Genomic DNA, 11,776 nt, shown 5'->3' on the forward strand with positions numbered 1-11,776 from the left:
CCAAGGACTGGATGGAGAACTACCCAATGGTGTATTGGTCATTATAATGTCAGGGGACAAAGGGGCTCGTGGTCAGTGCTGATTGATTGTAATTTAAAATAGATCATCAATTTCTGTTCTTTTTCAGAGTTTGAGTTACTTTAGTAGAAAATGGTATAGGATAGGGTCATTGTATATTAGCCATATCTTCCACCACCACCATCACCCACTCCACCCCCTGCTTCCAGCTTTAGAGGCGTTTCTGAACAATGACCCTCTTCAAAGCCCCTTTCACCTCCTTGTTCCTGAGACTGTAGATCAAGGGGTTCAACATGGGGGTAATCACCCCATACAACATGCTCACCATCCTGTCCTGGTCTGGATGGTGGCTGGAGGAAGGCCTTAAGTAAGTGAAGAGGATTGTCCCATAGAAGAGGCACACCACAATTAGATGGGAGGCACAAGTGGAGAAGGCCTTGCGTTTCCCATCGGAAGAACGGATCCTAAGGATGGTGGAGATGATGTGGATGTAGGAGACCAGCGTCACCATAAAAGCCCCCACACCAAAAATCCCACCAACAATGAAGACAACCATCTCAGCCACATAGGTGGAAGCACATGATAAGGCCAAGACTGGAGGGATATCACAGTAGTATTGATTGACTCTATTCGATTTACAATAAGGTAGAGTGAAAGTCATGACTGTGTGCAGCAAGGAGTGGAGGAACCCTGTGACCCATGTACCAGCAGCCATCTGAAGACACAGCTTCTTGCTCATGATGACCGTGTATCGCAGAGGGTTGCATATGGCCACATAGCGGTCATAAGCCATGGCAGACAAGAGGAAGACCTCTGTCCCTGCCAAGGCTATCAGGAAGTAGACTTGCAGCACACAGCCAGCAAAGGAAATGGTATTTCTCTCTGACAAGAGGTTCTCCAGCATCTTAGGCACTGTAACTGTGGGGCAGCAGATGTCCAGCAGGGAAAGATTAGTGAGGAAGAAATACATGGGGTTGTGCAAGTGGGAGTCAGCTTCTATGGCAAGAAGAATGGTGCTGTTCCCCAGCAGGGTGACCAGGTAGATGAGCAAAAAGGCAGCAAAGAGGGAGAAGCGGACAGCTGGGAGATCAGAAAGTCCAGTTAGGATAAATTCTGTCACTACAGTGATGTTCTCCATATCTCCCCTGTGCGAGGAGCTTTCCTGGAAGGGTTTGAAAGCAAAAGTGTGACAAAGTAAATATGTTGGAGGATACAGGCATACACAAGTTAAGGCCTTCTTTGCTTTTCAAGGTGTTAGGCCTTGAGTCATACTAAGCAGGAATTTGAGGTCCCTGCTTAGACACTTTATCACTCTGAGAAGCAAAGATTAGTTCCTAGCAATCACATTCATGCCCTGTATTCAAAAACCGGGCTCAGGGCGGCTAACAACAAATTTAAAACACTTAATTGTAAAAGCAGCATAAAATACAGTATATAGATGGTTCTTAGATCAGATCATCTGACAAAGTCATTTTTAGGTCCTTAAATTACTGAGACCCATCAGAGCTTCTTTATGCATTACATGTAAGTGGTGATAATGTCAATGGCCAGCACCCCGTGTGGAAGCTGGAACACGTAGACTGTAGCTACGGGGCTTGATGGGGGGGTGTTAACTAACTGAGGGTCTCATGGACCCTGCCGCAATGCCACACCACCTCTCACGGTAAGCAGACTTCCATGGGGTGGGCATGGGAAGCAAGGGGAATGGCAAGGGGGTGATCAAGAAAAGTGAGTGGGGACAAAAGCCCAACTGAGCAAATTTGTGCCTTCTTTTTATAGCAGGAGGTCCAATCTGCATGCAGTATTATTGTCTCAGAAAATTCTGTCCACATCTGTCAGTTCATGTGAATGTTCTCCCTCATTTTATCTGGTGCCTCTCACGAGATGAAGACTTTGTGGCTTCACCCTCAGCCTGATTTATTCATCCTCCCCTTCTCTGCCTGTGTTCTATCTAGCCTGATGAAAAGTTCGGAAGAACTCATCACATTGTGGGTGACTTGATAAAATATTGCCCTTGTATGGATTTACAAATGTATTTATACCACTCTCATCTAAACTATTTTTCTGTTCATCTGAGCATCCCTTCTAGGTAGCGCTCCTTTTTTTTAGGAATAAATGTGCCAGTACTCACTATGAAGTTGTTACAGTAAGTGCCACACATTGCGAGGGGGGAGGAAGGTCCCAGTACTGTGTACCTTTGACTACCCCCAGAAAAGAGCACTGCTTCTAGAACATTCAGTTTACCACTCTCATTTCATGTACGCTTGCTTCAGTTTATGAGTCTCATTTCTTTGAACTTCTACATTTAGAAACATCACTCTTCCCGTCTTCCCTAAGCCTTGATCTTTGTCACAACGATAGCCCCATTAAGCTAGTATCTACTGTAATAATACTCACTGTCAATGTCTGGTGCGTTACCATTTCTCCAAACAGTCACTCTTCAGAATGCCTTTCATCTGCCTTGATATCAAGGAAGGATTGTCTGTTCCTCTGGCAGCTCAAACTTCTCCTTTCAACCTCAACAGGAGCTCAAGAGAATAGCAGGCCTCAGAGCACATAAGCAATGTCAGGAAACATCTCTGCTCGCCCCCTATGGCCAATGTCAAGACCAAGAGTGATGGCTTATTTCCTAGCACAATAAACTACAGGGCTGTGAATAATTGTCATTCAAGATATCACTCTCTGGATGTTAAGGAAATCAGGCCAATGTTTTATGTACTCCAGTTCACCAGAGTAAGGAACTGTTCTATTCCAGTGTTTACACAAAGCTCAGAAGCTTTAGGGACTAGGTCCTTTTTGGTGGGCTTTGCTCATACCTCATGCATACCCTCCAACACCTTGTGGACAAAGACTGGGATACCATCTTCCCAGACACCATCTTCATGTTAGTTATCGCGAGACTACGGTGCCCATTTTGGTTGCTATGATCTTGTGCAATTCCACACCATGGTCCCCCCCAAAAAAGGTGCTTTTTCTGGGCACAGCACCCCAAAATGCATGTTTTGGGCATAGCTGTCAACATTTCCCTTTTTTTAAGGGAAATTCCCTTATTCCGAATAGGATTCCTCACAAGAAAAGGGGAAAGTTGAGAGCTATGGTTTTGGGGTGCCATGCAAGATCAGGACCTACATCTTTCCACTGTGTTGTTGTTGTTGTTGTTCAAACCAGTGGGAGGAGCACAGCAAAGCAGGTGCAGGACTTGGGCTGGATGTATTTTTGGATAACTTTCCTTAGACCCCATTCTTTTCCTCTTGAAACAAGAGGTCCCCAACCTCCAAGGTGATTTCCATTCCAAGATACTTGTAATGTGAGCAGTGTTTAAAGTGTTTTTAAAATTGTTGGGAGGGGGGTCAGTTCTGAAGGACACCAGCAGAGAACGGGAGCTAAGAAGATCTGATTTGTTTCAGTTTTGCATATAGTTTAGTAGCGACACTGCTAAGTAAAGTTTCCTCCTTATCTACTCGCTGTGGATCATTTGTAATCTTGCGAATGCTACAGTGCCAGAGCAGGTCACACTTTTTCTGTGAGTGGAACGGAAATAGTAAGAGAGTTCAACCATGGAGCAGTCGCCCACGGAAGGTTGTGAACTCTCCTTCCTTGGAGGTTTTCAAGCAGTGGTTGGATGGCCATCTGTCATGGATGCTTTAGCTGAGATTTCTGCATTGCAGGGGGTTGGACTAGATGACCCTCGGGGTACCTTCCAACTCTATAATTCCATGATTCTATACACTCGAGTGGGGAAGTGATTAAAAACTCTAGTAATTTACATCAGAAAACTTGTGTGCAACTTGCACTTCCTGGGGTTGGAAATGGAGTGGGTTTCCCCCCCAGAAGTTGAAAAGTGATAAATGAAGAGGGGAAAGTTGAAGAGATGTTCATGTTCACAGATCAGAAGTAAGAAACACAACTATAAAAAAAAAAAACAGTGGTGTGGCAGATTTTATTGACAGTGAAACTGGATTACACAACACATCTCAACATGTTAGATCAAAAGTCCAAACAGATAATTAATAGTGGCATCTATTTATGTTTGTCATTCCGCTAACATTTCAGTGTGAAGAATTAAGATTACATATATGATTCCATGTTTCTATGATTTATTTACTTCGTTTTTATTGCACCCTTCCATCTCAAGGCAATATACACAAAACCACACAGACACACTTTACCCCCACAATAATCCTGTGAGGTAAATTGAATTGTGTGATTGGCTGAGTGGGGACTTTGAAAGTGGATTTTCCTGGACCTCATCTGAAACTCAAACTGTGATATCATGCTTAGATATAGCAGAGTTGGATGGCAGCCTGAGGGTCATCTAGTTCAACACCCTCTCCTGTAATTCAGGAATCTCAAGGAACCCATGGCAAATGGTCACCCTGTTGTTGTTTAGTCGTATCTGCCTTTTCATGACCCCATGGACCAGAGCACGCCAGGCACTCCTGTATTCCACTGCCTCCTGCAGTTTGGTCAAACTCATGTTAGTAGCTTCAAGAACACTGTCCAACCATCTCGTCCTCTGTCGTCCCTTCAGCCTCTCCTTTAAACACTCCAATGAAGGAGTGTCCACCCCCCCTCCACTGTTGAACAGCTCTTACCATCAGGAAGATCTTCTTGACAATTAGTTTGACAGTCCTGTCTTGTAATTTGAACCCATTTTTTTGGGTCCTACCATCTGGAGCAAGAGGAAGCAAGCTTCCTCCATCTTCCATGTGACAGCCCTTTAGATAATTAAATATAGCTATCATGTCTCCTCAGTCTTCTCTTTTCCAGGATAAACATAGAAGATGGAAAGGATAGCTATCATCAAAAATATCTAAAGGGCTGACAAATAGAAGATGGAGCAAACTCATGTCAGGTCATTGTCAGTTGATCAATCATAATTTAAAACAGATTAAATTCTGTTCTTCTTTTTCAGAGATTGGGTTATTTTAGTAGATAATGATATAGGATAGGATCATTGTATCTTAGCCATATATCCCCACCTCTTCCAATTTATTGGTGTTTATTAACAATGACCCTCTTCAAAGCACCTTTCACCTCCTTGTTCCTGAGGCTGTAGATCAAGGGGTTCAACATGGGGGTAATCACCCCATACAACATGCTCACCAGCCTGTCTTGATCTGGATGGTGGCTGGAGGAAGGCCTTATGTAAGTGAAGATGGTCGTCCCATAGAACAGGCACACCACCATAAGATGAGAGGCACAAGTGGAGAAGGCCTTGCGCTTCCCATCGGAAGAACGGATCCGAAGGATGGTGGAGATGATGTAGATGTAGGAGACCAACGTCACCATAAAAGCCCCCACACCAAAAATCCCACCAACAATAAGGACAACCATCTCAGCCGCATAGGTGGAAGCACATGATAAGGCCAAGACTGGAGGGATATCACAGTAGTATTGATTAACTCTATTAGAATTACAATAAGGTAGAGTGAAAGTCATGACTGTGTGCAGCAAGGAGTTGAGGAACCCTGTGACCCATGTACCAGCAGCCATCTGAAGACACAGCTTCTTGCTCATGATAACCGTGTATCGTAAAGGGTTGCATATGGCCACATAGCGGTCATAGGCCATGGCAGCTAAGAGAAAGACCTCTGTCCCTGCCAAGGCTACCAGAAAGTAGAGTTGCAGCACACAGCCAACAAAGGAAATGGTATTTTTTTCTGACAAGAGGTTCTCCAGCATCTTGGGTACTGTAGCTGTGGGGCAGCAGATGTCCAGCAGGGAAAGGTTAGTCAGGAAGAAATACATGGGGTTGTGCAAGTGGGAGTCAGCTCCTATGGCAAGAAGAATGGTGCCATTCCCCAACAAGGTGACCAGGTAGATGAGCAAAAAGGCAGCAAAGAGGGAGAAGCGGACAGCTGGGAGATCAGAAAGGCCCATTAAGATGAATTCTGTCACTACGGTGATGTTCTCCATTTCTCCCCTGTGCGAGGAGCTTGCCTGCAAGAGTTTGAAAGCAAAAATGTGACATAGTAAACATGTTGGAGACTACAGGCATACACAAGCTAAGGCCTTCTTTGCTTTTCAAGGTGTTAGGCATATAGCCTTGAGTAATACTAAGCAGGAATTTGAGGTCCCTAATAATAATAATAATAATAATAATAATAATAATAATAATAATAATTTATTATTTATACCCTGCCCATCTGGCTGGGTTTCCCCAGCCACTCTGGGCGGCTTCCAACAAAGCACTAATATACAATGTTAAACATTAAAAGCTTCCCTAAACAAGTGCTTAGACACTTTATCACTCTGAGAAGCAAAGATTAGTTCCTAGTGATCACATTCATGCCCTGTACCTGAATTTCCCAGAGACCAATGTTTTGCCCGTGTGAGAAACACAATGCTTCATTAGATGGTTCTTAGATCAGATCATCTGACAAAGTCATTTTTAGGTCTTTAAATTACTGAGACTTGTCAGAACCTCTTTGTGCATTACATGTAAGTGGTGATATTGTCAATGGCCAGCACCCCGTGTGGAAGCTGGAACAAGTGTACTGTAGCTACAAGGCTTGACAGGGAGTTGTTAACTAACTGCAGGGAACCTGGAGTCTGATAGTTTTATATACTCGCTGCCAGGTCCTCTTCCTCCTGGTCAACTGCTGGGTCATTATTTACGGCTGAATTTTCTCACATTCTCCTTTTGTGCCTGTCACCACATGAATACTTTATTGTTCCACTATGAGCCTGATTTATTTGTCCTTTCCCTGCTGTAGTTATTACCTGACGAAAAGCTCTGAAGAACTCAAAAGACTCCACACCATTTCATGACATTTTGGTTGGCCTGATGATAGTATTGCCCTTATACGGATTTTCATCTCATCTAAACCATATTTTTATTCATCTCAGCATCCCTTCTAAAACATTCTGTGTACTGCTCCTGTTCCATGTACACCCGTCTTGATATATGAGTCTCATTTCGTCAAACTTATAAAATTACCAAACATATCTTTTCCTGTCTTACTTAAGCCTTTAAGCCACAAGGATGGTCCCGTTAAGCTTGTATCTTCTAATACTCACGGTCAATGATTGGTGCGTTTCCATTTCACCAAACAGTCACTCTTAAGAATGTCTCTCATCTGCCTTGAGATCAAGGAAGGATTGTGTGTTCCTCCGGCAGCTCATCCTTCTCCTTTAAGTCTCGACATAAGGAGCTCAAGGGAATAGCAGGCCTCAGAGCACACCAGCAATGCCAGGAAACATCTGTTTGCCCATCATGACCAATGTCAAGACAAAAAGTGATGGGTGATTTTCCAGCACAATAAGCTCCAGCCCTGTGAATTATTGTCCAACTCTACATTTCCATTATTATGATTTTTTGAATACATGACTCCCTAGAATGTTAAGGAAGTCCAGCCCATGTTTTATGTTCTCCATTTCACCAGATGGAACAGATCTTCTCTAGGTTTTACACAAAACTCAGGAGAATAGCAGCCAGGCAGGAGTTATGACTATGCTTAAGTGACCTTAGCTTTCAATGGCGAGAGAACAAATTCCATGTAACAGAAAATAAGCAGGGCTTGAGTAGAGAGATCATTTTCTGAACCTCCTGCCTAGAATCCCTTAGTCATGTGGGGGTAGCAGCAGTATTCAATGGGGTAGTATTCAATGGGGGATTTTGTATGTGAGCTGGAACTTGTCTGTGACCAAAATAATAAATTCATTCATTCAATGGGGGTAGGCACTTTGCATATGCTCAGAGCCACCTTCTTTCTCACATCTCAGCATAAGTCATGGCTGAGTCCAGGCACTAAGAGCAAGCGTGAAGACTCAAACCAAGGAAGACTGTCCATAAAAATGTCTATAATTGATGGTACTCAGTGACCTCCATGATGAAGCCCAAGCCCCATAGTGATCCTAAAACCGCAGGGAGATCGTGGTGCCTGCAAATATTGATATTAAAATTTAACTATGGCCATACACACTTCTCTCCTCCGAAAACGGGACCATGCAATTCTTTCCTACTCCTTAATGAGTCCCAAAGAGCATTGTTAACATTTATGGTGCAGTCTCCATCTCATCTGCTACCACAGAGCTCCTACCAGAAAGGTCCTCAGATAAATGCTCTGCATCCATGGTGATGTAAAAATAATGCCACCAAGAGTAATTATGATGTAATCCAAAGTGAATGGATTTGAAGTCCCCAGGACTCTCACAGGGATTAGCACACATAAGGCCAATTTGGGAGAGGCTATGCACCATCCCTAGTGCTTCCTGCTCAATGACATGGTTACCCTGTGTGGGGGCTCCACCTGTCAGGAGCTCAGCCTACACTCGAGTAGGACCCTGGCAGAGATGTCAGATTTCAACTCTAGAAGGAACTCTCCTCTACAGAAGACAATTTCCTCCATATAGAAAACTAGATGCAAGAGAGAACAGATGTTTTGTCTTCCATTTTAAACGGCAGGAATCATCCCTGTAGAACTTACTCTCTCTCTCTCTCTCTCTCTCTCTCTCTCTCCCACCTGCGATAAAAAAAGGATAAATTCCAGCAATGTGGATTTAAAACTTCAGTTGCAACTAGGCCCAAATTAGGTCTGAAATACTAGGGGATTGTTTGTTTCGTTTATTTAGGAAAGCGTTTATATATTGTCAGTTAGTACAACGGAACATGGCTCTGTACAACAATGTATACGATAAAATCTAAAACATCATAAAAGCAATAAATAATGCTCATTAAAGCAACTGCATTAAACAGTTACGTAGGCCTATCTACATAAAAAAAGTGTTGGCAGAGTTAGTGGATATTGAATGCTTTATTAATTATCCCTGCAACCGACGTGTGTTTTCCACAGGAGTTTTAGAAATCGTCATATTGAGCGCATCAGTTCTGAGGGACACCAGCAGGGAAGGGGAGCGAAGAGTATCTTGCTAATTTCAGATTGGCATACTGTTTGGCAGCAGCACACTGCTTTGTGAAGTTTCCTCCTCCTAATCTACTCTCTGTGGATCATTTGTAATCTTGCAAAAGTGTTTATTGGCAATAAGTATTATGAAATCAAAATATGGAATAGACAGGAGGTCGGGTCTTTAGTGTTAAGACCAATATATGTTATATTGTTTGCTAAGAAAATTATGTGTTTATAGTTATTCCTGTATGTAATTTGGTATTTGTGGTTTTTTTTTCTTTTTTCTTGTTGTATCAATAAAAAATCTTTTTTAAAAAAAGATAAGAAATACACTGGAAAGGGAAAAGGAACAACTAGCAGCGCTTGATTTATAACATAGAACACAACTACTTCATAATATGTTCATGGGACATCCAGAAAGTATTAAACAATGCAGCTACATAAGACCATGAACTATCCAGAAAATATAATATTGACCATCCTTGGATATTCTTGCCACACTTGCCATCCTCTCCTACCATACCATTGTGGCAGCAAACATCCTTTGACTCGCAAGATATGCGGAAAAATAAACCTATAACTGAAGCGACCAGAGGCACAATGAGACCCAAGAATAAAAGTCTTTATAGTAAACCAAGCAAAATGTTCACCCAATTCGAAGTTACTTATCCCAAATGTCTGGAGACAGTTTTACATTTTCTTTTTTACGTATTCTTATTTTATGTATTCAGTAAAATCCCACCAAACTGAGACAAAATGTTACCTTTGTTTTCCCTTTCAAAGAAATGGGTATACTACTTTTGATTAGCTCAGAATTACTTATGTGTCCATTTTCATCTAACAGAGAAATGCAGATAACTAAGACACACATTCCCTCTTTAAGCACATATGAACTATCACCCTCTTCAAGGTCACCTTTACTTCCTTATTCCTAAGGCTGTAGATCAAGGGATTCAACATGGAGGTAATCACCCCAGACAGCATGCTCACCATCCTGTCCCGGTCTGGATGGCGGCTGTTGAGAGGCCTTATGTAAGTGAAAATCATGGTACCATAGAAGAGGAGCACGACAATTACATGGGAGGCGCAAGTGGAGAAGGCCTTGCGTTTCCCCTCAGCAGAGCGGATCCTAAGGATGGTGGAGATGATGTAGATGTAAGAGACCAGCGTCACAAAGAAAGCCCCCACACCCAAAAACCCACCAACAATAAGGACCAACATTTCAGCTACGTAAGTAGAAGCACACGATAATGCCTGCACTGGTGCGATGTCACAGTAGTATTGATTGACTTTATTGGATCTGCAGAAAGGTAGAGTGAATGTCATTACTGTGTGCAGAAGGGAGTTGAGGAACCCTGTGACCCAGGTAACTGCTGCCAGCTGAAAACAAAGCTTCTTACTCATGATAACTGTGTATCTTAGAGGGTTGCATATGGCCACATAGCGGTCATAGGCCATGGCAGACAAGAGGTAGACCTCTGTCCCTACCAGTGCCACCAGGAAGTAGAGTTGTAGCACACAGCCAGCAAAGGAAATGGTATTGATCTCTAACAAGAAGTTCTCCAGCATCTTGGGCACTGTAGCTGTCGGGAAGCAGATGTCCAGCAAGGAAAGGTGGCTGAGGAAGAAATACATGGGGGTGTGCAAGTGAGAGCTAATTCCTATGGCAAGAAGAATTGTGCCGTTTCCTACCAGTGTGACCAGGTAGATGAGCAAAATGGCAGCAAACAGGGAGAAGCGAACCGCAGGGAGATTAGAAATTCCCATTAGGATGAATTGTGTCACTAGCGTGCCGTTTCCAATTTCTCCGTTCAGAAAGGAGATTTCCTGGAAGAGTTTGAAAGCATAAGAGACACATAAAGCATGTTGAAGGCCTTTTGGGGCTCTTTGAAATCTCCTTTCGTTTTAATGGCCCTGAACAATTTTGTATCATCAACAAACCTGGCCATCTGACTCCTCATCACTTAGGAACAAGATTAAAAGCACAGGTCCCAATACCGAACCTTGGGGGGGACTCTTTCTAAATCTCTCCAGTTGGAGAAGTGTCCCTTTATTCCTCTGCTTCCTTTTAACATAGCCAATTCCTAATCTGCAAGAGTGTTTGCCACCTAGCCACCTGAAGCCTTCTGGAGAACTCAAAGATTTGCTTACCATTTCCTAATATTTTGTTGGACCTAATACAGTCTTTAATGTGGGTTTTTGAATTTTTCTGTAAGAACTCTCATCTAAGCCATCTTTCTATTCACCTGAACATCCTTTCCAGAACATTCCATGTATCATTCCCATTCCATAGATCCTTTCTATTGAGGAGCCTTGGTCCTTGTATCTGCACTAGCTAAGGGTTATCTACACTTACCTTTCCTCCGCTCTTTCTGACCACAGTCTGCATTCTAAATCTCCATGTCCAAGCACCGTGTTGTTGTTGTTGTTCCAGAGCAATGCCTGTGAAAAGCCACTCTCTAAAGCTCAGTAGGAGCAAACAGCAATCTGTGGAGAACCTGAATTGATGTTTACTCCGATTGAGTGCTAAAGAGCATATTTTCATGAGAAAAACTTCAAGGCAAAAATCGGAGGACATGGAGCTTTCAAGTGTGGACATGTATCTGGAAAGAGTGGAGCAAAAAATAAGTGTAATTAATCCTTATAAACATTATGTGCTCCCAGCTTCCTTCATCCTTGACCTTAGTCATAACAATACCCCCATTAAACCAATAGCTAATACACACTTGCAATGACTGGTGCATATTCACACTTAAGAATGCCTCTCATCAGCCTTGAGATCAAGGAAGAGTCTGTCTATTCCTCTAGCAGCCCAGCCTTTCCCTTTAAGTCCAAACATAAGGAGCACAAGGGAATAGCAGGCGCCAGAGCTCTGTCTCAGTGCCGGCAACCATCTCTTTATGTCT

At 43.0% G+C, this 11,776-nt stretch overlaps 2 protein-coding genes across 3 annotated transcripts; both read right to left on the reverse strand.

Moving 5' to 3' along the window:
* Positions 1 to 229: 229 nt before the first annotated feature.
* On the reverse strand, positions 230 to 7,416 carry LOC310748436 (olfactory receptor 5V1-like; the record flags this gene model as incomplete). 2 transcript variants are annotated; one of them, XM_083584237.1, is made up of 2 exons in its annotated part: positions 7,042 to 7,416; positions 230 to 1,180 (listed from the first exon to the last, which is right to left on the reverse strand). In XM_083584237.1, exons 1-2 carry the CDS (start codon positions 7,063 to 7,065, stop codon positions 230 to 232), a joined length of 975 nt encoding a protein of 324 aa, XP_083440363.1. In that variant the 5' UTR covers positions 7,066 to 7,416. The 2 variants fall into 2 exon arrangements, with proteins under 2 accessions (XP_083440363.1, XP_083440362.1); XM_083584236.1 differs by lacking the exon at positions 230 to 1,180 and adding an exon at positions 5,011 to 5,961.
* Positions 7,417 to 9,728: 2,312 nt separating this feature from the next.
* LOC310748556 (olfactory receptor 5V1-like) lies at positions 9,729 to 11,259 on the reverse strand (the record flags this gene model as incomplete). Its single annotated transcript, XM_083584408.1, has 2 exons — positions 9,729 to 10,697; positions 11,227 to 11,259. The coding sequence occupies 2 exons, from the start codon at positions 11,257 to 11,259 to the stop codon at positions 9,729 to 9,731; spliced, it is 1,002 nt and encodes a 333-aa protein (XP_083440534.1).
* Between the last annotated feature and the right edge of the window lie 517 nt (positions 11,260 to 11,776).

Source organism: Podarcis filfolensis (genome assembly GCF_964270895.1).
Source record: "Podarcis filfolensis genome assembly, chromosome: 13".
In the NCBI taxonomy this organism is placed as follows: domain Eukaryota; kingdom Metazoa; phylum Chordata; class Lepidosauria; order Squamata; family Lacertidae; genus Podarcis; species Podarcis filfolensis.